Source organism: Danio aesculapii, chromosome 3, assembly GCF_903798145.1.
Source record: "Danio aesculapii chromosome 3, fDanAes4.1, whole genome shotgun sequence".
Classification (NCBI taxonomy): domain Eukaryota; kingdom Metazoa; phylum Chordata; class Actinopteri; order Cypriniformes; family Danionidae; genus Danio; species Danio aesculapii.
Window position 1 is genome coordinate 57,212,721 of NC_079437.1, and position 27,191 is coordinate 57,239,911.

The window sequence follows — 27,191 nt, forward strand, 5'->3', positions numbered from 1 at the left end:
ACAGATCACACTTGATCCATGAGTATCAAGAGCCACAGTTTAAAAAGCGGATATCGATTTTTTTAGTAATTAATTACACAGAGAACGTTCAAGTTTACATGAACCAGGTTAATCATTCAACGACTACCAGAAAAACTGAAAAATCCTCCCGTGTCATTCAAATATCATGTATTGGAGCATTTTGGTGTCCGTATAAAATCTACCAAATGAGTAATGGTGGCATCTAAATGCATGTCTTTCTTGAGCTATTAAACATGTTTTCTGCCACCTCTACTTCTACGTTTAGCCTGCAATAATGCATTCAGCACATAACTGATCAAATAATCAATAAAAGATCGGGAACTCGATTGAAACACTCATGCATTTAATATCATAAATGATCACGACTTGTATACATTTATTAATCTTTCGATTTTATCAGCTGAAATAAATTCTGCATTTCATCTTTTCAATTAGTATTGTAATTTCTGAGGTACAAACAATCAAATATCATAGAAGCAGTGGGATAACGCAGTTTAGAGTTCAGCAATAATTGTGTAACAATATGTTTATCTTTATTACGATTAAAATTACAGTTTAAAGCAACTTGACGCTCCAAATGAAGGTTGTAGTAATTACATTGTTAAGCCAATAGGTGGCGACAACCAATACTTAATGTGTCACAGAGAATTTAAAAAATATAATACAAATATAATATGAATAGTAAATAAATAAAAATACTAATGGAACTAAATATATTTTTATTAAAAAGAACTTTTACAAAATAATTTAATAATTAAGTTTTATGGGCAAGTTATTTAATCCTTAATTTAAAGTATGAGCATACATATATAAATGACTTGTTGTTTTTGTTTACACGATTTTAACGAGTAATGAATTCTTCATTTTAAACCTTATTTATTTAGCTAGTTAATTCTTGATTTTACTTTAATTAAAATCACAGGTTCTAGACGTTCTCTTTGTTAAAACAAAAAAAGATCATTGCTGTACTATTCTTGTCACAAATGCAAATCATATTTGTCTCCTCCCCTTTTCGCTAATCTGAAAAATAGTCTGATGCATGACTCAAAAACACAATGTGATGCGAACCATGTAATTTGTGATCCATTACACCACTAAATTTGATGCATCTTGAAATGCATCATATAAGGATGTATCAAAAATTGGGGGCTCGTCCGGGATAAGCTAAAAACTAACACAACAACTTATATAAAGAGCCACAAGAATGAGTGAGAGCAGACAAACCCTGAGCAGCTCCTCTGGCAGGTCTCCTCCGTCATTAATGCCTCTGTTCATTGAGATGAAGCGCTCCACTGTGGGCTTGTCCTTAACGTTCGGGTTGTGGAGGCTGGTGTTTAACATGATGATGGCGAAGGACAAAATGTAGCACGTGTCTGTAAAAAAGACACAACTGTTAACAATAACATTCAGCATTTGAGCACATCATTTACCTGCACTGGTTGTGGTTATTTATAAAGGTTATTTACCTTTTACACAAATAAACTTCACTTAACATGTACATATAAGCGTCACCTATATAATGAATAAATGCAAGTTAACTATGTTTATATATATATATAATAACTTTAACTGTTAAAAGTTATTATTTCTAGTTAATTATTTAAAGCAATGGTAACTAATAAACTTAACATTTTCGATTTTATTTGTACTGCAATAATGAGCATCTTTTGAAAAGATGCTTTTCCTAGCTGCCAAACTCCTCTTTCCTAACTCCACCTACCTAACTCCCCCTTCCTAACTCCCCCTTCCTAACTCCCCCTTCCTAACTCCCCCTTCCTAACTCCCCCTTCCTAACTCCCCCTTCCTAACTCCCCCCTTCCTAACTCCCCCTACCTAACTCCCCCTACCTAACTCCCCCTACCTAACCCCTCCTTCCTAACACCACCTTCCTAACTCCCCTTTCCTAACTACTCCTTTCTAACTCCCCCTTCCTAACTCCCCCTACCTAACCCCTCCTTCCTAACTCCCCTTTCCTAACTACTCCTTTCTAACTACTCCTTTCTAACTCCCCCTTCCAAACTCCCCCTTCCAAACTCCCCCTACCCAACCACTCCTTCCTAACTCCCCTTTCTAACTCCCCCCCTCCTAACTCCCCCCTCCAAACTCCCCCTTCCTAACTCCCCCTTCCTAACTCCCCCTTCCTAACTCCCCCTTCCTAACTCCCCCTTCCTAACTCCCCCTTCCTAACTCCTCCTTCCTAACTCCTCCTTCCTAACTCCTCCTTCCTAACTCCTCCTTCCTAACTCCTCCTTCCTAACTCCCCCTTCCTAACTCCCCCCTCCTAACTCCCCCTTCCTAACTCCTCCTTCCTAACTCCCCCTTCCTAATTCCCCCTTCCTAACTCCTCCTTCTTAACTCCCCCTTCCTAGCTCCTCCTTCCTAACTCCCCCTTCCTAACTCCTCCTTCCTAACTCCCCCTTCCTAACTCCCCCTTCCTAACTCCTCCTTCCTAACTCCTCCTTCCTAACGCCCCCTTTCTAACTCCTCCTTCCTAACTCCTCCTTCCTAACTCCCCCCTTCCTAACTCCCCCTTCCTAACTCCCCCTTCCTAACTCCTCCTTCCTAACTCCTCCTTCCTAACTCCTCCTTCCTAACTCCTCCTTTTTAAATACCATTTAAAATAATTCCCTCAATGTCTCTTTAAATTAAGAAAAAAATGTCTGTAACTCTTTTTTAAAAAGGGCATTACAAAAGCATGCGTCTTCCTCATTTGTGGGAAAGCAGTGTTGTAAATCAGTCTGACCTGTGGACTGAAAGACTCCAGGGTTGCACTGGCAGTATCTCTGAGCAAACGCCTCCATCATCCTGTCGATCTTCTGCGCTTCACCAGGAAGCCTAAAACTCCACAGAAACTGCCTGTGTGGAGACACGACATGACAATTATACGCTAAACATATACTGTATATTACTGTGTTAAAGGGCGAATCGGCAAGATCGAGCAGTTCTAGAAATGTGGTCAGAGAAGTTTAGTTGGTCATCAATCGTTACTCCAAGGCTTTTTACCATTTTGGATGCAGTAATGGTTGCCCCATCCAACTGGACGTTTAGAAATGTGCTGAAAAAAATCTTCTTTTCGTTAAACAGAAATTGGGGGAAAAAAAACAGGGGGGCTAATAATTCTAAACTGTATATCCTTAATTGATTCCAATGGTTTTCCTCAGTTCAACATTGTTACAATCAAAAGCTACCCATGATCCTGTGCAGCAAACTCCACCAAAGAAAATGGCAGTACCAAAAGATCTATTTAGTATCACCAACTCCCATAAAACACTGAGGAAAAACATGTTGAGTGAGCCTCCAAATGCTCTCAAATGTCTGAAAGCTAAAATAGATACAGTTTTTATCTATATAATCATTGACTTTAAAAGAATATGTCCATATATCTATCGCATTCAATTGTACAGTAATTCACAATTTTTATAGGATTTCACTTTGACCAATTCTGTTATTTCTTCTACCTTTTGGGGGGGTTTTTTTGGTCCAATTGTCAAATACTTTTTGTTTTTGCTTCATATCCACATTAGTAATATTGTGATTCTCATAGCTTGTTAACTTGGTTCATGGCTTGTAATTCTTTAACAAAAACTTCTTTGGATGTGAATCCGAAAAAAATACTTAAGCTAGAAAAGTAAACCATGAACAATATCTGCATCAGTTTCTATGCTAAGACACAAAGAGCGGAGATGCAATTCTGCAGTCTGTTTACCTGAGAGCCTGAACTAGGTTCAGATCTGTGAACTCGTGCAGTTCCACAAAAGCATGAAGGACCTGGATATTGAAGTCATCCCTGTTGAACAACATAAACATGAAAGCAAAATTAGTGCATTTACATTTATTCATTTAGCAGATGCTTTCTTTCAAAGCAACTTGCGTTAAAACAAGTAGATTGTCATTTATTAAACACAATTAAAGACAACTTAAAGTACTCTTATTTTATAAACCTAAAGTCTTCCATGACCAATCATCTGAGGCACTTTATTAAATTTTGTTGGTATTATTTAAACTGCATTGGCTTGCTTCAGGCGTTCCCTATCAGTACGTTATTGACTTGTATCAGGTAATGAAGAGAATTCAAGTCATTCAAAAGTACACTGTGAAGTACCTCAAGGGTCAGTTCTTGGTCTCTTGCTTTTTATATTTAAAATGCTGCAACTATGCAATATCATTAAAACATGGACCGTTATGCCGGTGATAACTGTAAAATTCATAAAACTAACAGACTGTAGGCATATATTAAAATTGGATGCCTAATAATTTCATTTCAGTCAATTTCTATTGCTAAATTCAGAAGACTTGTTTCTTTTAGAAGCTAAAACTGTAGTCTTGCTTACTGGACTCCAAAACCTCACAAATAAAACCTAGAATACTGTCTAACCCTTGATGGTTTTTTGTTTAATTCTATTTGTCAGTAAACATTTGGGGGTGCTGTTTTTCATATCTATATTTTCGAAATTTCAAGCATCCAAAGCACATTGAGCTTGTTTTCCTGCCTCGACCATGAGTAAATAATGATAACTGTCCATTTCTGGGTAAACTATCACTTTAAGAACTTAAGTGCACAATAGGCAAGCTCAAAGCTGTCAAGTGAGGCGCTCAACCTGTGGTCTTTGTGAGTCCTAATGCCCCAGTATAGTGAAGGGGACACTATTCTATCAGTGAGCGCCACCTTTCAGATGAGACGCCAAACCAAGGTCTTGACTCTCTGTGTTTAAAAAAAAAAAAAAAAGTAGTGTTGTAGGGGTGTAATCCCGGTGTCCTGGCCAAATTCCCTCAATCGGCCCTAACTCATCATGGCCAATCATCCTCATCCACTGAATTGGCTCTATCACTGTCTCTCCACCCGCTTCTATAACTTGTGTGTTAAGCACACTGGTGTCCTGTGGCTGCAGTTCCATAATCCAAGTGGATGCTGCACACTGGTGGTGGTGTGGAGAGACCCCCCTCGTGATTGTGAAGGGCTTTGGGTGTGTATATATATATTTATATATAATTTTTTTTTTATTTATTTATATTAAACATATATAGTAAATGCACTATACAAATACACATTATATTACAGACCCCTTCAAATGTCAAACTTTAAACACCACAAATAAATTGGAAAGTAAATAAGTTAAGGTTAAACTTGCATTATGCTTTGAAACATCTGTGGATACTGATTTGTGGTGTCTTTTTCAAGTCTTATCTGAGATAAAGTGGATGTGAGATCATTCAGGACCCCAAAACCCTTTAAACAAAACCTAGAATACTGTCTAACCCTTGTTAGACACCCCCAAATGTTTATTGACAAATAGGATTAAACAAAAAACCATCAAGGGTTAGACAGTATTCTAGGTTTTGTTTGAAGGGTTTTGGGGTCCTGAATGATCTCACATCCACTTTATCTCAGATAAGACAGCATCATTTTCTAAAAAAAAACATGACTACACTGGATGATGTGATTTCCCTAATGGGCTGATGGGGATCTTGTCCACTCTAGAGTCGTTTCTGAGTGATCTGCTGACCGGGAAACAAAGACCGGCAGACCCCCTTCAATAACAGGAGAGCTCAGAGATCCAATCTGATCTTCGAAAACTCGACTCTGTTTCCTGAAGAGACACACCCAGACTGAAGGACAGGAGAAAACAAGCAGTGAAATCCAGGATGAGACGCGGAGGGAAGAGGATTCTTGCGCAACCGCAGAAGAGCCAGTAGGTGTTGGCCAGTGATCTAGAATAACAGGCCTCTCTGAACTCCAGTCCTCTTTGAGTCAACATTCCTCAGACATGAAGAGTCTGATGAGCTTACAGTCGGGATAAAAGGCTAATCAAAGACACTTGCGGATGGGATTTACAGAGTATCAGTACAAATGACAATGGATTCCAGGAATTTAGCTTCTGGTGGATGTTAGGCTAAGCCACAGCTTCTATCATTGTGGATAGAGCGGTGACAATAATTTTGTCAGTCAAACACAGTGAGCAAAGCGTAAGCTATTGATTTCCATTTTAGTTGGCTAGTGTTAAATTAAAACGCAAATATGGTAGACCTTCAGACCTTCACATGCACTTTTAAAAGACATGGTAACGCTTTACAACAAGGTTTCATTAGTTAATGTATTTACTAAGGATGAGCAATATTAATCATAGTTTAATATTCACCAATGCCCTCGTAAAACCCAAAGCTGAGCCTGTTAACATTAGTTATTACACAGCTGTCTGGGATACTTGATTCAGATCCCTATTAAGCTGGAATTATACTTTCGCCTAGCGCCGCATCGCGCACCTCCGCTGACTGCGCGCGCACCTCGTGAAATGGACGAGGCTTTTATACTTTGTCGTTGTGATATTCCTTAAAACAACATGGGGCGGACAAAACCCACTGTAAAATCAGACAGATAAACAGAGAAGTAGGAAGTTTCAGAAACTACGTCATATCGAAACATCCTTCAATATTCTTAAACTAATTATTTTTATTGTTTTTATACATTATTTTAATGATTATAAGCATTTTTATAACCATTCAAGACTTTTTTTTAAATCAAACTTTGATGCATCACTTGATTTTGTTCATATCTCGGTCTGTTTACCATTTAGCGTTTATTACAATATTAATCACAAGAGAACATGAGTTGCTCTACAAATATATTTTTATTATGGTAAGAATAAAAGCAAAAAAAGTACACTTACTAAAAAAATACAAATGATTTAGCCCGCTCCACAAACATACATCAGTGTAAAAGCTATGACGAGTGTGTACCCAGCTATGTACCTGGGTCTCCACTTTTGCCATGGCCTCTTTTGGCATAAACAACTTATCACTCGGGTTTTTCCAAACTTTTTTTAACGTAAACTTTCCTCCTTTCCCACTGCTGTTGCTATTTCTAGCAAATAATTATTGGTCATCACTTGCTTTTGTTCATATCTCGGACAGTTATACCTATTACAATTTATTAAAATATTAATGACAACAGAACATGGGTTGCTCTACAAATATATGATTATTATCGCAAAAATAAAAGCAAAAAAAGCACACTTACTAAAAAGAACAGATGTTTTTTTTAGATTTAGCCCGCTCCACAAATCACACGTTACTGTCTGGCTATTTTCTGTCTTATACTTATGCTAAAAGGCCAATAGTGGTCTAACGTGATTACACCAATAAAGCCCAGAGTAACAGGCTATCAGTATATTGTAAATATAGGTTTAAATATTCCTTTCCAGTTTTCAAAGTAAATAATTCTGTGACTTCATTATAGTTTTGAAACTATTAAATTGTTTTAAATTCAAAATTAAACAAAATACATCAGTGTAAAATCTATGACTAGCGGAAAAACATATTTCTGTAAGTGTGTACCCGTGTCTCTACTTTTGCCATGGCCTCTTTTGGTTTTATTAAACTTATCCTTCAGGTTTTTCCAAACCTTTTAACAAAAACTTTCTCCATTCCCACTGCTGTTGCAATTTCTAGCCAAGAATTATTGATCATCTGGTTATCTCTCTGATCACGGGTCATAAATATGTGTGTACAGTCGTACCGTTTCAGACAAAATCTCTTCAAAGTGGTTCATATCTAACTCAAATCAGTTACGGCGGCACGCACACTGTTCGCTCGAGTCTCAAAAAATGTCCTGCGCACCGCCAGCCGAAATCATGTCGCGCGCACCCAAAGCGAACATCCGCAAAACTCCACGATGACGTCAGATTCGCCATGCGCATTTAAGCGAACACATAGAGTATAAACCAGGCTTTAGGCACCTTATTCTGAGATAACAACCACTAAATAACGCAGGCAGATCCGGAAAGCAAATAACACCAGAAAAACAAACACACATACTGACCTCTCTCCCAGGTAGTCTCCTATTGCAGTCTTGTTAAGGCCTTCGCCCTTGTAGAGGAACCGAGCGATGTCTTCACTGGTGTTCTTCAGAAGGTCGTTTTCAATCAGGAACTGAATCCCCTACAAACACACACACACACACACACACACACACACACACAAACGTATTCAAGGTTTAAACTCGATGAATGTATATTTCTAGTGCTTTAACAGATTTTTTAATCACCTTTTTGGGGTCCATGTTGAACTTCTTGCGGCCCATTGCCACTTGTTTGTTCCTCTGCATGTTTTTCCTGCAAAATCCAGTTGCGGAGGGCATTAACGGAGGGCATTTACACCTGCATTTTCACTTGTCAGATAGTTATCCCATCATAAAAAGGTGTAAACAGACCCAATATGGAGCTGAAGTGTGTTTGTCAGGAGACTCACCTCTCCTCTGTGGAGCCCAGGTTCTCGATCTCACTGGTGACTTCGGCTATCTCATCCTTCAGACGCTGTGCGACGACAGGAGACAGACGGTTAGATCAAACTAGTCTCTGGAGATGAGAACACTACACCACGACAGTCAATAAAGATGAGGAATGAAACTAAGACTAATGTGAACATTGTGTTTGGAGCTGGGCTGAAAGCGAAACAACTGAAACAACACATCCAAAAAAATCTGAAAATAAGCATGTTCAAAAATAAGGAAAAATGAAATTCTGAAAAAAATTACATACAAAAAAGAGAGATAATCAGAAAATAATCATGTCCAAATATATAAGAATCATAAAAAAAAGTCCAAAAACAGAAAAAAAGTTTTTAAAAAATCTGAAAAACATGTCTAAAAAAAGACAACACGTGCAAAAAAAATAAAAATAATAAAAAAAATAAAAATAAAAAAAATGAAATTCTGAAAAAAAAATTACACACAAAAAAAAGAGATAATCAGAAAATAATCATGTCCAAAAATATAAGATATAAGAATCACAAAATGTCCAAAAACAGAAAAAAAGTTTAAAAAAGTCTGAAAAACATGTCTAAAAAAAGACAACACGTGCAAAAAAAATAAAAATAAATTCTAAAAAATGAAATTCTGAAAAAAAAATTACATACAAAGAGATAATCAGAAAATAATCATGTCCAAAAATATAAGAGATAAGAATCATAAAAAAAGTCCAAAAACAGAAAAAAAGTTTAAAAAAAATCTGAAAAACATGTCTAAAAACAAGGAAAACAACATATACTAACAAAATATAAAAAAACAAAAACAAAACATATAGATATCCAACAAAAGAGAACAATCAGTCCAAAAACAATTTGAAAAAAAATGAAAAATTAGTAAATTTGCAAAGAATGTATAAAAAAGGAGAAAAACCTGTCAAAAAAATATCTGAAAAAAAACTTGTCCAAACACAAGGAAAAACAACATATATTAAAATAATAATAATAATAATAATAATAATAATAATAATAATAATAATAATAATAAAGAAAATCTAATCAAATAAATAAATATTAAAAAACACAGAAAAAAGAGAAACTGGAAAGTAAAAGCAAGGAAAAACATGTTTAAAAATTATTCTAAAAAACTACATATAAAAAATAAAAAATAGATTTCTGAAAACAAGACTGTACAAAAAAAGAGAAAAACATATCAAAAATATTCTGAAAATTATTATGTCAAAAAACAATGGATTTGCAAATTACAAAAGAATGTACAAAAAAAGATAAAAACGTGTCAAAAAAAAAAAAATCTGAAAAACACATCCAAGCACAAAGAAAAACAACACACAGTTGAAGTCAGAATTATTAGCCCCCCATTGAATTTTTTTTATGTCAAATATTCCCCAAATGATGTTTAACAGAGCAAGGAAATTTTTACAGTATGTCTGATAATATTTCTTCTTCTGGAGAAAGTCTTAAGGTCAATATTATTAGCCCCCTTTTTTTCGATAGTCTACAGAACAAACCATCAATATACAATAACTTGCCTAATTACCCTAATCTGCCTAGTTAACCTAATTAACCTAGTTAAGCCTTTAAATGTCACTTTAAGCTGTAACAAAAGTGTCTTGAAAAATATCTAGTTAAATATTATTTACTCTCATCATGGCAAAGATAAAATAAATCTTATAAGAAATGAGTTATTAAAATTATTATGTTTAGAAATGTGTTGAAATAATCTTCCCTTCGTTAAACAGAAATTGAGGTAAAAATAAACAGGGTGGTTAATAATTCTGGGGGGCTAATTATTCTGACTTCAACTGTATATTAAAATAATCTGAATTTTTTTCTCCAAAAACAACTTGGGGAAAAAAACAAAATCTTACAAACAATTAAAAAAAAAAACCTAAAAAAAAAAAAAAAGAAACTGGAGGTAACATGCAAAAGAGGAAAAACAACCTGTTTAAAAATAAATCAGAAAAAAAACAAACATCCAAATAATAAAAAATAAATAAAAACAAAAAATTGAGAAATGTACAAAAAACATGTCAAAAATATTCAGAAAATTAGTGTGTCAAAATGCAATGAAAAACAACATTACATAACATTTGAATAAAGTAAAAAAAATAAAAAAGAAAGAAATCTGAAAAAAAAAAACATTTCTAACAAAAGAAATAAAAGACATGTCCAACAAAAAAAATCCTGAAAGCAAGAACGTACAAAAAAAAAGAGACACTTTATTAAATCTGAAAATAAGAAAGTACAAAAACAACGAAAAACATTTACAAATAAAATATGAAGAAACTACAAACATATCTGAATAAAACATGTCAAAAACACTTTGGAAAAAAGTCCAAATAAGCAAAAAAAGAAAAGGCCAAAATATTAACTGGAAAAGAAACTTCCAAAAATAATAATAAAAAAAAATGTATAAAAAAACATATAAAAAAATATAAACATATAAAAAACAAATCTTAGGAAAAAAAGAAAAAGGAGAAAAGAGAAAAACATGTTTAAAAAAAAAAACTTGGAAAAAAGTGCAAAAAAGGGGAAAATCAGTCAAAAAGTCTGGAAAAAAAACAAAAACACAACAAAAATATAATGAATCTGAAAGAATCAAGTAGAAAAAATAGAAAATCAACATGTCCAACAAAGTAAAATAAAACCAGGGGAAAAAAATACGTTAAATCAGTAAGTAATATCTTTGATGAACCTTTCATGAACTGATCAAATCCAGCAAGAGAGAAACGTTCCCTTATTGTTTAAACACACTTTTCTTATGCTATATTATGATTACAATAAAACAATGAAAAAATATTAAAGTTAGCAGTGAGGATTTTGCTGCCGATCATTCATTTGAAATATCTACACGTGAGACAAAACATACACACATAAACCTTCCCTGCCTTATTTAAATACACATTTATTGTGGAGCGGATTTCTACTAGAAGAGACTCTCCAGACGTTAGCGGCTCCAATCTAATTTAACAGGATGAATGGTTTGCTCTAGACTCTCTTTAATAGAAATGATATTAAAGGAGGACAACTGGAGAATGGCCCCAGAGGAAAGACTAGAGACATCACAATGGGATTATTTTACCATGTTTTAGATTAATGAGGCACACGCCTGCCTCTTCTCCCACACTGTATAAAAATGAAGGGTGCCATACACTTCCTTCATATTGTTCCAACACAAATCGATTAAGTTATCCTAGTTGTTTTTAATTTAAGTGGATTGAACATCAAACAATTAAGTTGTCCCCAAAAAACCTCAGAAATTGTGTTGATTCCACTCAAATCCTTATTTCAGGATCATTTGCAGTAATTTGGAGCCGAAGGTCACACCATGAAGAGTTTTCCCTCCTCATAATCATTTTACCGTTTCTTCACCTGCTGTACAGAGAGGAAATTCCCTCAAGTGTTTGTTCGCCTGTCGGCGCCAATAGCCTAGTGGTTAAGTGCGCCGACATTTAGCACCATGGTGCTCACGGCGACCCAAGTTCGATTCCCGGCTCGAGGTCCTTTGCCGACCTTTCCCCTCTCTCTGCTCCCAATACTATTCTGTCTATAATCTCCACTATACTATCCAAATTAAAGGTGAAAACCCCCCCTAAAAATAATTATAAATAAAAAAAAAAAAAGTGTTTGTTAGCCTTTGGTTTATAACTCTTAGCAAAACCCATATTCTTTAAAGATGTACGTCTTCTCAAAGAAAAGTGGCTCAAATACCAGCACATCTGTCAAAAACAGTATGTAGAAAATCAGTTTAATGAAGCAGTGTGTACAGAACATTCCTATGGAAGCTGAAATTAATATCAAGTACACATGTAGTGCACTGGAGGTTATGATGACTAAATCAAATCCACTAGACTGTTTCAGTGAAGAGTGAATGTGACCAGTGTTTCCCTCATGTATGAGTGTCCTTTACGAAACATCCCCACCCAATTCCTGTCCTCATGAGTCACTTCCCTTTTTGGACCAATCGTGTTGGGTCTTGGTGAATTATTATTGGAGTCTCCACTACGCCACATATAACTCTACAGTTTTTAGTTATTCTCTTCCACATTGTTATCGATAGCAGCTGAGGGTCAACATGGCATTTTAATATGCATTATATATTTCATTTCTACTTTCTACTTTGATTTCAGTTTGTACAGTTGAAGACACAGTTATCAGCCCTCCTTTGAGAAGTTAATTCTATATTAAATATTGATAAGTTTATCAGAGATGAGATTTTTAACACATTTTTAAACATAACAGTTTTAATTACTCATTTCTAATAACTCAGTATATACACTCACCGGCCATTTTATTAGGTACACCTGTGCAACTGCTTGTTAATGCAAATTTCTAATCAGCCAATCACATGGCAGCAACTCAGTGTATTTAGGCATGTGGACATAGTCAAGATGATCTGCTGCAGTTCAAATCGAGCATCAGAATGAGGATGAAAGGTGATTTAAATGACTTTGAACGTAGCATGGTTGTTGGTGCCAGAAGATGCTTTCTTGGCACATTTTGGGCCCATTAGTACCAAGTGAGCATCGTGTCAACTCCACAGCCTACCTGAGTATTGTTGCTGATCATGTTCATGCCCTTCTGACCACAGTGTACCCATCTTCTGATGGCTGTTTCCAGCAGGATAACGCGCCACGTCATAAAGCGCGAATCATCTCAGACTGGTTCTTGAACATGACAATAAGTTCACTGTACTCAAATGGCCTCCACAGTCACCAGGTCTCAACCCAATAGAGCACTTTTGGGATGTGGTGGAACGGGAGATTCGCATCATGGATGTGCAGCCGACAAATCTGCAGCAACTGCGTGATGCGATCATGTCAATATGGACCAAAATCTCAGAGAAATATTTCCAGTACCTTGCTTGTTGAATCTATGGCACGAAGGATTAAGACAGTTCTGAAGGCAAAAGGGATTCCAACCCGGTAGTAGTAAGGTGTACCTAATAAAGTGGCCGGTGAGTGTTAGGGACAGTTCATAATATTTTATTAGTTATTTTGAAAGATACAAGTGCAGTTTAAGTGCTTAATTAGGTTAACAGGGAAAATAAGGCTAATTTGGCTGTAGACAATTGAAAAAATTCATATTTTCTTAAAGAAGATACAAAAAAACATTGATCTTAAATAAAAAAAACTGCTTTTTTATCAAGCCAAACTAAAAAGAACACGACTTTCTGCAGAAGAAAAAATATTTGATCTGAAGTATTGTTAAAATGTCCTTGTCCTGTTAAACAGCAAAGAATAAAATTTCAGAGAAACAAAATTAAACAAAAATTATTATTAATGATCATAATTTCGAAGGGTTATTAATCCCACTTTTAAACAACACATTGAGTTGTCTGGATCTGAATGAATGATTCACTTCAGTTCTTCATTACCTGAATGTCATCCAGCAGCTCCTGCTTTCGGCGCCGGATGTTTTCCAGCTCTTTTTGCTCCTCTGGCGTGAGGTCGTCGGGCACTGAGGAAAAGATAGAAAAAAAAACATTTACCATCAGTCAAACATATTAAAAAGATTACAAATGTCAATTGAACAAACAGGAAGATATACTGAAGAATGCTGGGAAAAAACAACCAGTATTTTTCTGTTCCTATTACGGATGCCAATGAACATTCTTCAGTGTTTGTGTTCAAGAAGAAAGAAACTCATAAAAGTTAGGTGAGTATTCATATTTAGGTGTACTGTCCCTTTAACAACCAACATTTACTTTAATTTGAACCAAGGAGGCATCAGGGGATGGGGCAAGTATTAACAAAGATTAGTAACAGACACATTGGTCATCAATATTTTTTACTATTTGTAACATCCCAATACTGTGGTTCACTCTGGTCTCATAATTAGCTCAGGAGTAAAAGCCAAAGCTCCAAAACTATAGTAGTGAACATAAGACATCAAATAAAAAGATCCATAAATACTTGCAAATGTCCTCAAGGGACTCCAACTGACAAAGCATAAATTAATCTAAACGCTTTTAGGTCGTCGCTGACCGGCAACCTCGCAAAAGTGGACAGGCAGTATGAGCAAACCAGTCTAGAGGCCAAAAGCAACAAGGTTTGGAAGCAGCATCTGCCAAAACGCTGCAGATAACTTCAGATAGTTGTCATAACACACACCAAATCTGGTGTGAATACGTCAATGTGTCATGGAGATTTCAACTCAAGCCCATTTTGATCTAATCAACTTACATAACTTTAGGCCAGCATGGTCTGTAGATCATGTGATTCAATTTTGGTGAAAAATCGGACACACGGCCTAGGACGAGTTTGATCAAATAGATTTTGCGAAAAATTCGAAATAGCGAAAAAAATTTGACGTCATATAATGCGTTTGAACCGCCTTGAGCCAAGGAATCACGGGAAAAATTTGATTGTAGCCCATCTGGTTCAAAAGTTATATTTATAAACATAAGTGAAACTTCGGACCAGTGGTGGTGCAAGACAGTTTAAGTTAGACAGTTTATGTTTGCTCTGGTTAATGTTGAGACAGCCCACTATCATTGTGCCAAATCATACAACTTTCGCGCATACGGTTATATGGGCTGCCACAGAAGATGGCTGCCACGGAAGAATAAGAATAATAATAGTAAGAATTAAAGCTGCCAGCAGCGATGAAAAGGACCTTGCATCCAGGCTCACTGCCTCCCGGTGGCCTTAGGTTGACAGGAGAACAGTGGACAATATTAATTTAGAAGAATCAGAATCAGAAAGAGCTTTATTGCCAGGTATGTTCACACATACAAGGAATTTGTTTTGGTGTCAGACCTTCTACAGTGCAACAGGATAACAGAGACAGGACAAAAAACAGATAATAAATATATATTTTTTAAAAATAGAAGTAAGTAGTGAGTGCAAATATACAGATTGACAAGTGTATGTACGTGTTTATTACTATATACAACGTTATATGTGCAGCTGTTATGTGCAAATTGGCATGTAAGTGTGTTGTTAAATAAGTGTATATGTGTATAAAAGTGTATAGCAAGTAGTGATGTTGGTTCCACAATTATTATCATCAAGTGTTCATGAGATGGATTGCCTGAGGGAAGAAACTGTTTCTGTGTCGGGCTGTTCTGGTGCGCAGTGCTCTGTAGCGTCGACCAGAAGGTAAATGTTCAAAGAGGCAGTGTGCTGGGTGTGAGGGGTCCAGAGTGATTTTGGCAGCCCTTCTGCTCGCTCTGGATAGGTACAGTTCTTGGGGTGTAGGGGTTCTTGGGGTTGTACCAGTGATTCGCTCAGCAGCACGAACTATTCGACGTAGTCTTTGGAGGTCGTATTTAGTAGCTGAGCTAAACCAGACAGTAATTTAAGCTGATAAATACAAAAACACTTGAGAAAAAAATCACAGATTTATGCCAAACTTCCTTCTGTCTGCAGACGGCACTATGACTGTGACTCAATATTGGCATGTAGATGTCTTCAGCAGAGGAATCTTATCAAATCTGTGAATTTTCAGGCTGATCAGACATTGTGTGCAGTGTTTCCCCTACCACTATATTAGCGCTCTGCCCTCCCAATGGCTTTCCACACTCCACTTTGAAGTCAAGTTAATTGCATTTTATATATAGCGCCAGATTACAACTTCTTTTAATAAACAAGGTAAATAGCCATATGTAATATCGCATTTACACAACGGCATGCGATTTCTGCCTCTACATGGTTGCGCGATTATAAATTTCAGTTGAGTTCCACACAGCCACTCTCTGCTATGTTGGAATGAGAGTGCGCGCCACATCTGACAGGACCGAAGACGCACGTGCGCTCCCATATATGATTATTAGCCTACATCCAGGGGCGGATCTAAAAAGTATTCATGGGGTGGCAAGGGGGTGGCATTAAAATTATGAGGGGTGGCAACACTGAAGCAAGCATCCTTGCATGGTTTTTGTGGATTCAAGGAACGCTATTCTTATTTGGTGTATACACTAGGATGCACATTTTTACGTTGTCATTTAACAATGAAATAAAGGCTGATGTGTGATTGACTTGAATAGAGTTCTATGCAAACCTGTAGCGAGTTTAAGTCTATGCCAAATTTATCTATGCCCTGGCTGTACAAGACTGATCTTGGCAAGTCAGTAAATACACCCTTAGGAAAAAGAAGTATACTTAAGTAAAGGTCAAGTATAAAAGCATACTTTATTTAGTAAGTATACTAACATCAATGTACTAGTAGTGTACTTGAAATGTTCTTCCAGAAGCCCATTAAGATACACTGCAGTGACAAAAGCTGCGTACTTTGTGGTTAAGAAGATATAAAACTAAATGTTAATTTTTAGCTTGTACGGTTGTGTAGTTCAGGTAATTGTTCAGTTTTTTTACTGCTGTCATTAAAAGAAACAAACACCATGACTCCTTGTGTCAATGTGTCATGATTACCAGCGATCTAACCACCAGAGGTCGCTGGTGAACACTCACATTCACATGAACTACAAATTCAGTCTTGCCACACACACACACCTGCTCCAAGTCTCCACTGATTGGACTCCCACAGCTGATGCTGCTTCTGGACTAATCACACACACTACTTTAGCAGCACACACACTCACTTCCTGGCCGAGTCTTGTTTACCTGTAAAGTGACAATTCAACGCGTTTTCCTTAGTCTTGTTTCTCCGTGTTTTGACCCTTGCCAAGTTTATCTGTTTGTCCATGTTCACTGCCTGCCTTCCGACCTCTCGCCTGTTATAGTGACTACGATTCTGGATTTGCCTTTATTCATCTGTTTGCACTTGTGTTGACCCTTGCTTGCCTGACTACCGAATAAACCCGCACTTGGATCCTAACGTTGTCTCTGTCATCCACGTGTTACACAATGTCAGTCTGAACACCAACACCACCCCTCCCCAATACTGCAAACCTAGAGGAAACACTGGAGTGGAAGTTATAAGTACTTCCTCCTCCTTGACAATTCACTAAACTTTGTCAGTCCGCCAAGGACACTCTAGATTTTCACGATTTAAAAAAATAAAATAAAAATCGCAACGCCCTTTGGATTATGCTCACAAAACCTGCAAAAAAATATCAGACTTCCTGTTGGGTTGAGATTTTGCTCCAAGAGACTTTTTTGTAGGCATTGGCATGTTTGATGTGTGTGCCAATTTTCATACGTAAACGTAACTCGGGGGCCACTTCGTCAAAAGTGCATAGGTGGTGCTGTTGAGCCATTTCGCCACACCCACCTCTGAAACCCATAACAAATGTATATTTTCACCACTTCTGGTGCGTGCAAAAAAAATTTCAGTTTAAGCATATTTAGACCATATTTGCAGAAGAAACAGAGAAATTCCAATAGGGCCTACCCACTGTTGGTGCTCGGTCCCTGATAATAAAATGCATATATTGATATGAATAATATAGTTATTTTTTAAGAAGTATTTTTAAGGTCGGTAACTTCCGTGATCTGATTGTGATTAAAGCATTTCCAAAGTATCTTTTTTTTCTTCAAATCTGATGCAACACCTGATACCTGACCTCAAACCTGATGCAACACAGAGATTGCATAAAAAAAAACTGAGACCTGTACGAAAAGCTGACTAGAAAAGAAACTCTTCATTTAACAACGCAAAAAACAGTTCTATGAATATGAGGGAAAGATAGGACAAAGCACTTGACATACACACGCAGCTCTGCTGTACTGATGCAGATGAGGATGATGATGACGATGGAAAACCCCTCAAAATCAGACCAGCACGCTTCACAGCTCTGCTTTCTCCAGCAGTCAACAACGAGGCGAGTTCAGTCAGTGTTTGCAGAAAAAAGCCACATGAATTTAAATGATCGACACCTGCGTCAATACAAAACTGACAAGTGAGTCAATCTGAAAATGCTGGGTTTCCAACATAACGTGAAGCAAAACTTTTCAACGTTTGCAAAAAAGAAAAAAAAATCCCAAATGTGAAATAGGTGATTTTCCATTAGGTTTTTAGAGCAGCTCACTATAGTATTGGTAACCTAGAAACCAACAGTAAACAAGGCAAGCATAATAGAGACAGCTGATTATGTGAGACACATAGGTGTAAAGTTGTTTGCTGCATCCGAGTTTTTTAGAGGTGTGAACCTACACTGATCTCAAGCTTCGGTTACGATTATCATGCTATCGATTTGGTTCAATCCGATATCTCGGTGCATCGGCGATGCTTTCCATACACAGTTTTATATTGGGGGGTGTGGGCGGCTATAACAAGCTGTCTGTATAAACACACACACATAGACACACAGCACTAAGCATCATGCATTCATTAAAACATTGTTTTCCAGCCGCAGCCGCGCTTCGTTCACGAAATGTATAGTTTGTCTAAAGTGATGTATACAAACTATATAGTGTACTATGAGGGGGGATACAATCAGTCAGCGCAGTCATACCTCCATGGTAAAAAGGTGACATTTCGTGTCTGCCGGTTTGTTTACTTGCAGGAGTTCCATTGGCATTTTCCCGCACATGAATTCTGACCAATCGATAAGCAGTTTAGGAAATATGTTTAACAACATCTGGCCAATGAGAGATGTGGATTTTGTCAGATGACTGCATTTTGGTTCTTTTCATCTAGTTCGGACCAAAGCCAGCAGTGTGGTGTGAAAACGACCCATAGACGGCAGAAAATGCTACAATGCATCATTTTTTGCCCTTGGTCCGGACCAAATGAAGCAAACTACAGATGTGAAAGCACCCTAAGTCTCCTTTTTAGACTTTCAAACAAAAGAAAAGAAACATTTTGACTTGAAAAGACGAAGTATTTTCATAAGTGGTCTCAGATTTTTGGAGGCCACTGTTGAGTATACTCTCTAAATAAGAATAATAAGAAAAATACTGAAGTTAAATGAGTAGGGGGAACTCTTTGCTGTCATCTCAGACACACATTTTCTGGATATGTGACTGTTTGATCGGGGTATTATCAAGATCAAGCTCTTCTGCTTATTCACTGACCTCATTTTTGGTGGGTTTTTTGCTGACATATTTAGTGTGCAGGCTCACATCTCTCCCCTCAGTGCTGCTGCTGACAGCAGGAGGAGCTTTTATTGACCCGTTTCTGTGCTTCTTAGTAATGAATAGGGGTTGGGTATCACTATAATTTAATAAATTCCAATTCTGCTAATCAATTTCGATTCTTATCGATTGCCAGATTTGATTCCAATGTGGTAAAACAAAAATAAAACATTCAGGCTCACAACATTTCACGCTGATATTAAGATGCACTTTCGTCGATCTGATCACAAAGGAATTTTGGAATTCTATATAGAGCCGTTCTATAATAATCATTCTATATAGTGTCGTTCTATAATAGTCATTCTATATAGTGTCGTTCTATAATAGTCATTCTATATAGTGTCATTCTATAATAGTCATTCTATATAGTGTCATTCTATAATAGTCATTCTATATACTTTTGGAATTTTGGAATTCTATATAGAGTCGTTCTGTAACTGTCATTCTATATAGTTGTTCTATAATAGTCATTCTATATAGAGTCGTTCTACAAGAGTCATTCTATATAGTCGTTCTATAAGCTTCACTCTATATAGAGTCATTCTATAGGAGTCATTCTATATAGTCATTCAATAAGTCACTCTATAGAGTCATGCTATAATAGTCATTCTATAAGCTTCACTCTATATAGAGTCATTCTATATAGAGTCGTTCTATAAGAGTCATTTTATATAGTCGTTCTATAAGAGTCGTTCCATAAGAGTCGTACTATAAGATTCATTCTATATAGAGTTGATCTATAAAAGTCATTCTATATAGTTGTTCTATTATAGTCATTCCATAAGTCATTCTATAAGAGTCATTCTGTAAGTCATTCTATATAGTCGTTACATAATAGTCATTCTTTATAGTCATTCTATAAGATTCATTCTATTTAGAATTATTCTTAAATAGTCATTCTATATAAAGTCGTTCTTTAATTTCATTCTATATAGAGTCGTTCTATAATTTCATTCTATATAGAGTTCATTCATTTTCTTTTTGGCTTTGTCCCTTTATTAATCTAGGGTCACCGCAGCGGAATTTAACTGCACGTGTTTCACGCAGCGGATGCCCTTCCAGCTGCAACCCAGTACTGGGAAACACCCATACACACACATACCATGGACAATTTAGCTTGCCCAATTCACCTATACCACATGTCTTCGGACTTGTGGGAAACACCCAGAACCAGCAACCTTCTTGCTGTGAGGCGAGAGCGCTACCCTCTGCGCCACCACATTGCCTCTATATAGAGTTGCTCTATAATATTCATTCTATATATGGAAAAATAATTATCGAGACTGCATTTTTGCTCTAGCCCTAGCTACATGTTCAAAAAATTTCAACTAAAATTTGCATTACTTGTTGCACCCGGGATGCGCAATACATTAACACAGTGCATTCTTGTGAACAAACGCAGAAGCTTGGTCATGTTTGTCGTGACACCTTACTTGCAACATATTAGTCTATAACCATAATTACCTATAGCTTTGCCATCGTACTTTATACATTTGAGCATTTCCTGTGGTCCATCTCTGAACTAATGCTTATTATTCAAGGTCTGGTAGCTCGCCAGTGCAGAAGGTCCTGGCAGATTGCAAAGTCAAAAAATAAAAATGTGCGGACAAGAATTGATTAAATTAATTTTACAACAAATATCCGATTCAACTGATTTTCGATTCCCAACTCAAGTTATCAAGAATGTTTTGCTCTGATCAGTCTCAAAAGCTGCTCTACGGTTGTTTTGACTGAGTGAAGGGTGTAGGCAAAGAAAAACCACAATTACCCAGAGCCTCTCGACATAAACAAGCTCTTGAAGACCCAGCCCAATTTCCATCTAGTCAGGATTGGCACACTTATTTTCCATCCAGCACCGCTTGATAGCTCGAGAAGTGAATACTCAAGGATCTCCCCTTTTAGATCTAAACCAATTTAAAAAGCCTCTGAGAGTCAAGGGGCGACTTATACCTGCAGCATCACTCCTATCAAGAGCTTTAAAACACAATGAATGATCTGCAGAAAAACGGCAGAGACATGCACCATCTACAAATGATTCTAAAATCTGATATTATTGCTGATTAATGACCAGCAATAATGACAACAAAATTGCATTACCAGCAGAAAGCAGACAACCACAGACAATATTTCTGGAAATAAAAATAGATGTGGTCCCACTTTAAATTAAGAAGCCTTAATTATGATGTACAAACATTTAAATTAATAATTTTGTACAATGCAATCTGCACGTTTTTACACTGTACTTCTATATATATTTTTAATTATATGCATGTAATTATATCTTTAAGTAATTACATTACATAATGACGCTAATGACCCATCCCTTACACCTTAACCCATCCCTAAACCTACCCATAGCACCAAACCCGTCTTTAACCTTCCCTGTATCAGCCTTGGAAGTGTTGTGTAATACAATATGAGCACAATAAGCACATTGCACTCATTTTGATGCAAGTGCCTAGTAGTTAAGGCAACTTAATATAAAGTAGGACCATAGACACCTACAGAGATTTTTTCTTAAAGATCGGATCAAAGGCAAATGAATATGTTTCTCGAACTTTCCAGAAATATCAGTATAAATTGGCACTACTCATTAATACAATTCCATGAATCAAACTTTGAAGTGGTGTATCCTCATGATTAAAGCTCAGGGAGCAAGGATACAAAGTAGGAATACAAGTGAAGGTACAAACAAGTGAATAAATAAATATGTGAATACGTTTCTTAAACTTTCCAGCAATAACAGTATAAATTGGCAGTTTTGGCACTATAGTCATTGGTACAATTCCATGAATCAAACTTTGGAGTGGGGATACCTTAAGATTAAACCTCAGGGCCTGCAAGTAGAAGATTCCAGAAGCATACAAAATAGGTAAACAAATGAAGTGTTCATAAAAGTTCATGTTTGCCTTGTTTCCACCTGGTATTAACAAGCATTCTTCAGTGATCCAATAACTAGTATTCAGCTGAGACAAATCCCCATTTCCACATGGTATTAGCCTGCATACTTGGTTGAAGTTTTTAGACTGCAGCTCTGCATCTTTACATTTGGCAAAAGAACTGGTCACCCAGACTGAGCCTGGTTTCTCCCAAGGTTTTGTACTTCACTTCCGTCAATTGGCAGAGTTTTAGTTCTTGCCACTAGCTTGCTTAATTGGATTTGGTTTTATTGAATTGATGTTTTATTCTTCTTTTCTGCTCATCAGCAAGCTTTGCCACAATCAACATTGAATAAAGCGCTATATACACAAAAGTGACCTGACTTGATAACGTGATTAGAATTCACTGAGATATTTTCCTCTTAATTCACCTCACTTTCATGGTTCACTGTAGGCAATGTTTCTTGAGTGAGCGGGAAATTAAGCCATTGGAAGAATGTGGACGTCAACCATGAGTTAAATCACAATCCGTGTTAGTTTCAATTGAGCAAAATAACTAATATCTTGTTTCTCGCAACACATCCCATAACAAAAGAAGTTTTCAGTCAGTATGTCTTTTGTAGCCACTCAAATCCAATCACTGAGTAAAGCATTTACACCACAAAACAATATCCAAATTTTGACTACCTCTTAATGTTGTTGAAAGTAAACATGATGTTTTAGACCTTGTTAACACCCACATTTAGTGTCATCCCAAATATTTAATACAATGAGAATGGCACTACTGCATAAAAAACATGATTAAAGCCAAGATGGTGGCTAGCACTATTGTCTCACAAGAGCAAGTTTCCGGTTCAAACCCTAGTAGAATGAAAATACTCTATGTGAAGTTGGCATGTTTTCACTCTGTTGGTGTGGGTTTTCTTGGCGCTCAGGTCTCCCCTACAATCCAAAGATATAAAAGTCCTGTGATGTCTGCATGCATCTAGGGTGGTCCTTGCCTGTGGCCCAGCATCCTTACAACCCTACAGAGGTCAAATGGATGGAATGTTATAAATGCCTACTAACCGGATGGCTAACTGGTGGCTCGCTCCTTGTGGGGACTAACAAACTAGCAGTGCCAAACCTTAACTTGCTTCAACTTTCCCAGGTACTTCTTTAAGACCCTTTCAATTGTTTGCTTTCTATCCACCACTAATTAAGTCACTTTTCTTGGGTTGTTTCTTAATAGATTTAATCCAAATAAAGATCAATGATGTATGTCTTTGGTTTTACTTTCCACTCATACCAACCAAAGCACTTGCAAAGGTAGAGCAGCCTGCCAGACCTCTGTAGGCTGACCCAAAGGCTGAAGTACTGACAAATGCATTCTGTGGATGTGTGCTGTCATTGTTCGAGGCACTGGGCTCACTTTAATGTACTGCGGACCGGTTCTGGCCAGCTGAAAAAGGCAGAGTCCAGCATTTCCAAGGCCCATGTGGGATTGCTTGGCGGGCGAACACAGAGGTAGTGGGCGGATCATTGATCACTAAACTCCATGAAGCCATCAGAGCAACAATGCTCGGGATAAAAGAGACAATACCATTCTTCACAGGGGCTTCTTGGCCTGAGTTCTGCTACAACTGAGGATTGTTTCAGGAATTGTCTTAAAACAAAAAGCATACCTGAAATGGTAAACATTCCCCGAATCCAGACCGACAGTAAATCACAATCTTTCTAGGCTCGAGCTGACCACCTGTTTTATTCCTTACATGAATCAGTAAAATGTACGTTTGCACCTTTAAGTGCACCAAGGAGGAAATAAAGTGGATGGTCGTATGTCCAGTGAATGATAGAGGACCAGTACTGGAACAAATGACAGCATGAAGCCACTAATATGCTAAAGTTTACAGAAAATCCACTAATCATCTTCCAGTTCGTAATGAAACTGCTCAATATTCAAGAAAGCTCACTTTACAGACACATTGGATTTAGAAAATGTTACAAAAGCGCTAACACCCAGCCAAGTAAGCGCTAAAGCAAACTGACCTGATTCTGGGATTTTTAGTGAAATGTCTCAGCCATCCTGATACCCGTCCGGTTCTGTTCTCTCATCAAAACAACCCCCTTCATTATCCAAATGAGCAGTGCAGCCCCCAAAGATAAACTCAAGCTAAGTAAGGCAGTCAAGTGTTCAGAGATACATTAGCTACAGCAGACTGAGAAACAGGAAGAGTCATTTCACTGCTCAAGTCCATGTGCAGACGCTCCTCTCCATCCCACACTCCTTTCTCTCTCTCTCTCTCTCTCTCTCTCCTCTCTCTGAAATCAAGCCTTCAAAACAAGCAAGCCCCATCTAGTGGTCACTTTTTGCCCTTTACTGCACATTCACGACTAATCAATTTTACAGTCCATGAAATACTTCAGTAACAATTTAGTCTCATACAGCCAGAAACCATGCTGAAGATCAACTCACCAATGAGAGCTTTTGCATTTAGGTGCATTTAATGAACTTTTTATTAACTTTGATGAAATGTTCCAGCTAGGTATGTCTTTACTGTTGAATGGTATAGGCGGCAGTATCACACATCTTCTGAAGTAATACATCCAAATATAAAGTAAAGAAAATACAAAAACAAGCAACAAAAGCATTAGTGGTGCGTGTTAGCTAATTTAACTTTAAAAGATTCAACAACAACATATAAATCAAAACTGCCTAACATTAGCAAACACAAAAGAACAAGACCACTGCCTTCAGTTAACTGCACAGCTCTAATGGCCTGTTTTCACCGAGTGGTATGGTACGGTACAGTTCGGTACGCTTTAATGGCCATTTCCACAGTCAAAACATACCTAAAAGTGAACTGTACAGTACCACTTTTTGGCCACTCTTTGCAAAGGGTACCCAAGCACGACAGAAGGGTACCAAAAGGTGGAGCTAGACGCGCAACTGAACGCTATTGGTTTACAGAGATACTGCCATGTTTAACTATTATCATCACCCTTTGGACGATTATGATCTCGGAAATGACGAAATTACTCTCTAACAAGAGGTTACATGTGCTGCTGAAGATTAAAGCCACATATGAGAGGTTTTGCACTGACTGGGCTATACTTCGTGTTGGTTTTGAAGCCAAATAAAGACTAAATGTATGCTGTGTGTAGTTTTTCTGTAATTGGTAACATATCGGAGACTGTAAGGGTCTGTATGTGTTCATATTTGTTGCATTTATTTCATTTAATTACAGACGTTACAGTAGGCTGTTTTGTGACAGCCCTGCTGAAAAAAACAAGCTTAAACCAGCCTACGCTGGTTGGCTGGTTTTAGCTGGTTGACCAGCCTGGTTTTAGAGGGGTTTTGGTCATTTCCAGGCTGGTTTCCAGCCATTTCCAGCCTCATCTAAGCTGGTCAGGCTGGAAAACGACCAGCTAAAAAAAGCTTGACCAGCCTGATTTAATCTGGACATAGCAGGTTTTGGCTGGGCTCCCAGCCTTGGTAGGTTGGTCAAGCTGGCTTTAGCTTGTCATATCCTAGCTAAGACCAGGCTGGAAATGGCTGAAAACCAGCCTGGAAACGGCCAAAGCCTCTCTAAAAGCAGGCTGGTCAACCAGCTAAAACCAGCCAACCAGCCTAGGCTGGTTTAGGCTGTTTTTTTCAGTAGGGAGGTGCTTCTCATTTGACATCTGAACTACCTGTACGGCTTTGCAGTGACATTTCCTCAAGTGAAAATGACGTCTGAGACCTTCCATCGTGCACCATGTCCACCAAAAGGGTACCCTTTTGACAGTGAAAACGCAAGCTAAATAAAGGTGACCCGTACCAACCCTTACCGTACTGTACCTCTCGGTGGAAAAGGGCCATAAGTGATTGCACACATTACTACTTCAGAGTCATCTTCACACAATGGTGGTGCTAATTGAGAGCAAAAAGTAGCATGGTCTTCTAAAAAGGTCAAGGTTTTGAAGTACTCACAGATGTATTATGGATTTATCCACATTTTGGGGCACTCTGTATGTAGCTCATCAATGTCGATAAACTAATAACAGCATGACCTGTATAAGAGCTCATCTGAGATCATGACTTGAATATCTTTTCCTGGAATCGGCCAGCTCAGAGTGTCCAGAGAGAGTCTTAAGTCAGATCTCTGAGGAAATGACACACTTCTGTGTCACAAACACACTCTTTCACCATCACGCCACACTCAAGGGTGAGTGAAAGCTAGGAAACCAATGTAGTACGCCTAAGCCAAATATAGCACCAACAACAATAACCGATTGTTTCTGTACGAGGAATGCAGAGTGATTTATTTTTAGCATTAGCCTAGCTAAACACACTCATGGGGCACCGGAGGACTCGGCTGCAAGATCTGATCTGAGATCTGTGAAGCAGACGGGCCCGCTGTGCTGAGCAAACATCCTGAAGCTCTGCAGAGTAAACATCCTGCCGTTTATGTGAGCAAATGAAAGCGCATACAGGAGAAATCTGATGAGTAAACACCACATATGACTACAGCCTCTGACTGAGGCGGCAGCTAACGCGTAAAGTTAGCATTACATCTCACTTGTATTCATGAAGAAACCTTTGGTCCTTTTTTAAACCCACAAAGAGTCAGCTACAGAGGACAATTCTGTCTGAATTTGGACAGTCTGAAGTTCTCATGTTCACAAACACAAAGGAGAGCAGAATGTATAAGAGTGTGAAAGGTGTCTTTGTCCCAATCCATCAGTGAGGTCATCACCACAGGTGTTCAGTGGAGTTCAGGCCCTGTTAGTCAAGGACCCACAGCACTTAAAGAAACAGTTCACCAAAAATGGTGGACAGAGTACTGCAAGATTGACCAGTAAATCTGGCTGTGTATGTGCAACACAATCTCACGGCAATTCGTAACTTTTTGATTTAGTGGCTAATTTGTACGATCTAATTCGTACAGTATAGTACGATTTGCTCATCCTCCAATGACGGTTGGGTTTAGGGGTGGGGTTAGGTGCCACGCCTCCTTTTTAAAATCGTACAATTTCGTACGACTGAACTCGCCACTAAAGTGTCAAAACGTAAAATACTTACGTTTTC

The 27,191-nt window shown here is 37.6% G+C and overlaps 1 protein-coding gene across 2 annotated transcripts in view; it reads right to left on the reverse strand.

The window, feature by feature from the left end:
* Positions 1-27,191, reverse strand: part of cyth1a (cytohesin 1a) — a 107,851-nt gene that overhangs the window by 33,285 nt on the left and 47,375 nt on the right. For both annotated transcript variants that reach the window (XM_056454286.1, XM_056454284.1), the window contains exons 2-8: positions 13,658-13,740; positions 8,266-8,330; positions 8,063-8,129; positions 7,838-7,956; positions 3,728-3,808; positions 2,765-2,877; positions 1,246-1,394 (exon numbers count right to left, since the gene is read on the reverse strand). In XM_056454286.1, coding sequence (XP_056310261.1) covers positions 1,246-1,394; positions 2,765-2,877; positions 3,728-3,808; positions 7,838-7,956; positions 8,063-8,129; positions 8,266-8,330; positions 13,658-13,740 — 677 coding nt within the window. The remainder of the gene's footprint in view (positions 1-1,245; positions 1,395-2,764; positions 2,878-3,727; positions 3,809-7,837; positions 7,957-8,062; positions 8,130-8,265; positions 8,331-13,657; positions 13,741-27,191) is intronic.